Source organism: Sardina pilchardus, chromosome 19 (genome assembly GCF_963854185.1).
Source record: "Sardina pilchardus chromosome 19, fSarPil1.1, whole genome shotgun sequence".
In the NCBI taxonomy this organism is placed as follows: Eukaryota; Metazoa; Chordata; class Actinopteri; order Clupeiformes; family Clupeidae; genus Sardina; species Sardina pilchardus.
The window spans coordinates 3,528,434-3,530,933 of NC_085012.1; the positions used below are offsets into that span (position 1 = coordinate 3,528,434).

The 2,500-nt window shown below is 41.1% G+C and overlaps 1 protein-coding gene across 1 annotated transcript in view; it reads left to right on the plus strand.

Moving 5' to 3' along the window:
* The window catches only part of LOC134066504 (transmembrane protein 236-like), an 11,113-nt gene that overhangs the window by 1,312 nt on the left and 7,301 nt on the right, over positions 1–2,500 (plus strand). The window contains exon 2 of the mRNA XM_062521865.1: positions 95–167. Coding sequence (XP_062377849.1) covers positions 95–167 — 73 coding nt within the window. The remainder of the gene's footprint in view (positions 1–94; positions 168–2,500) is intronic.

Consider the following 2,500-nt stretch of genomic DNA (forward strand, 5'->3'; position numbering starts at 1 on the left):
CTCTCTCTCTCTCTCTCTCTCTCTTGAGCACACATTTAGAACGCATCAAATGATACGACTTCTCTCTCTCTCTCTCTCTCTCTCTCTCTCTCAGGAGGCCCGTGGCGTTAGCGTATGTGATCTTGTCCACCCTGCCCTGCTTTGCCTTCCTTATCGCCAGCTCAGAGGTAATCTGTCAAACCCGCTATACACAAATGTACACACACACACACACACACACACACACACACACACACACACACACACACAGTGCTGTGCCTGAACGCGTTCATTGAACGAAAGTTCATGAACTCGTTCATAATTTTGGTGAAGGTGAACTGAACAAAATGTATTTCTGCCTGATGAACGACACTGTGAACGCGTTCATTCTGGTGTTTGTGAACGTCACGTTCACTCTTTTTTAATTTCGTTAGGTTCAGGCAAAAAAAAACCACACCGTTAATAGCACTAAACTGTTGCGTGCGCTTCTTTTTCTATGCCAGATTCAATGTCTGAATTCATATTTCCGTAGCCTATACTACCAGATTTTTTCCTGCTGTCGACCTATGTTTTCGTAATGTTGCCGCCACAGCTGCTATAGGCCTATGCATGCAATCGCGGAAAAAATCGCACTTGATGATCAAGTGAAGTATTACGTGTATAGCTTTATAAAGCGCCCTATGTCAGTGAACAGTTCCATCTCTCACGCTGCAGCTAATGCAGCAAGGTATCCTCCTCCCGGTGTAAAAACTACACTCTTCTGAGCGCGGCCGCATTTCTGCCCAACGAACCAAAGCCCAATTGATGGAAATTCTACTTTAGATGTGAACAAACGGAGACCGTATACATTTCGCATGCTTCATGTCTGAATTTCCGCTACCGTCAGAAATGCGGCAAGCAATTATAGCAGAATGTGCCTAAAACCTGTCTAAAATGGCTATTTCATGTTAAACTAATGAAATACTGTATTTGCTGGCTGTGGCAGCAATTTTGAAAGAGTAGAGGTCGCAACATATTGAAAAAATGAACTGAACTAGTTCATTTTTTGGAGCTGTGAACGTCGTTCATAATTTGGAATTATGAACTGTGAACTGAACTAGTTCATTTTAAAATTTGTGAACGATGAACTGAACTAGTTCATGTAGAAAGTGAACTTTCCCAACACTGCACACACACACATATACAGTTGGGAGAATAAGACAATTGATCTAACCACTAAGGACACCAATTTTCTTTGTGATTGAAGAATGTGTCGTAAATAAATAGTCTTCCTTAAAACAACACTTCACCGTTTTTTCATATTAACCCTCTGGGGATTTGAAAAACTGTTCCAAACACACATCTCAATCTTTGTGAGTTTTTATACTAGAAACATATAAGTGACAGCATTAGAATCCTTTAATCAACTAGTTTCCAAATGTATATGTTTTAAAAGAGAATGTATCAATGGCACTTTGCAAAAACAATAAAAAAAAATCCTAGGATTTCAGTCCTCTCACCTGCAGCAGGCCATTCAAAATGCCCATTCACCTTTATTTGCATTTGAAAGAGACACTCACTAAGTGCCACATTTGGTCTGACTTATTTCCCATTTGTAGTAAAACTACATAACATTTTTGAATGTTCTTTTTACTTATATGGAGCCAAGACCATTGTTTTCAAGGTACAAACTTCAAAAGCCTTAGCTCGATATATTTATAGTGGGTTTTTGACCTTTGACCTTTGAACTGTGTGTGTGTGTGTGTGTGTTGGTGAGTAGTGTGTTTGTGTGTGTTTGTGGGGGGAGTAGTGTGTGTGTGTGTGTGTGTGTGTGTGTGTGTTTTGCACGTTTTCCAATGTTTCCTCACGAGAGAGGCCCAATGGTGGACCATACTAGGGCCGTCACCTTCTGTTCAATATTGGAATATGCATTCCAACATGACGTCACATATCCTAATGGAACTTTAAATAAACAAAAAAGTGCCATGTGTAGCGTATTTTGTACAGTCTATGATTAGACGGTTTGTTCATTATTATACTGTATACATATATAATATATATGGATGAGATGAATATTACTGTACATATTCATCTCATCCAGTAGTGGGCACTCTTAATGTTTTGTAGTAGGCCAATGATGTAACCAAGAGAGGAACTGCCACCCTGTTCTCTTCCTGGCAAGACGCATAGCAGTGTGTGTGTGTGTGAGAGAGCATTGTCTGTGTGTGTGTGTGTGTGTGTGTGTGTGTGTGTGTGTGTGTGTGTGTGTGTGTGTGTGTGTGTGTGTGTGTCTGTGAGCATGGTGTGTGTGTGTGTGTGTGTGTGTGTCTGTGAGCATGGTCTGTGTGTGTGTGTGTGTGTGTGTGTGTGTGTGTGTGTGTGTGTGTGTGTGTGTGTGTGTATGTGTGTGTGTGTGTGTGTGTGTGTGTGTGTGCTGCATGCGTGTATGTGGCTGATTCAGCTGGTTATGTGTCATCAGCAGAAGATTAATGGCTTTTTCTCAAAGTGCTGAAATAAGGACACGCTCAGGAAACACACACAC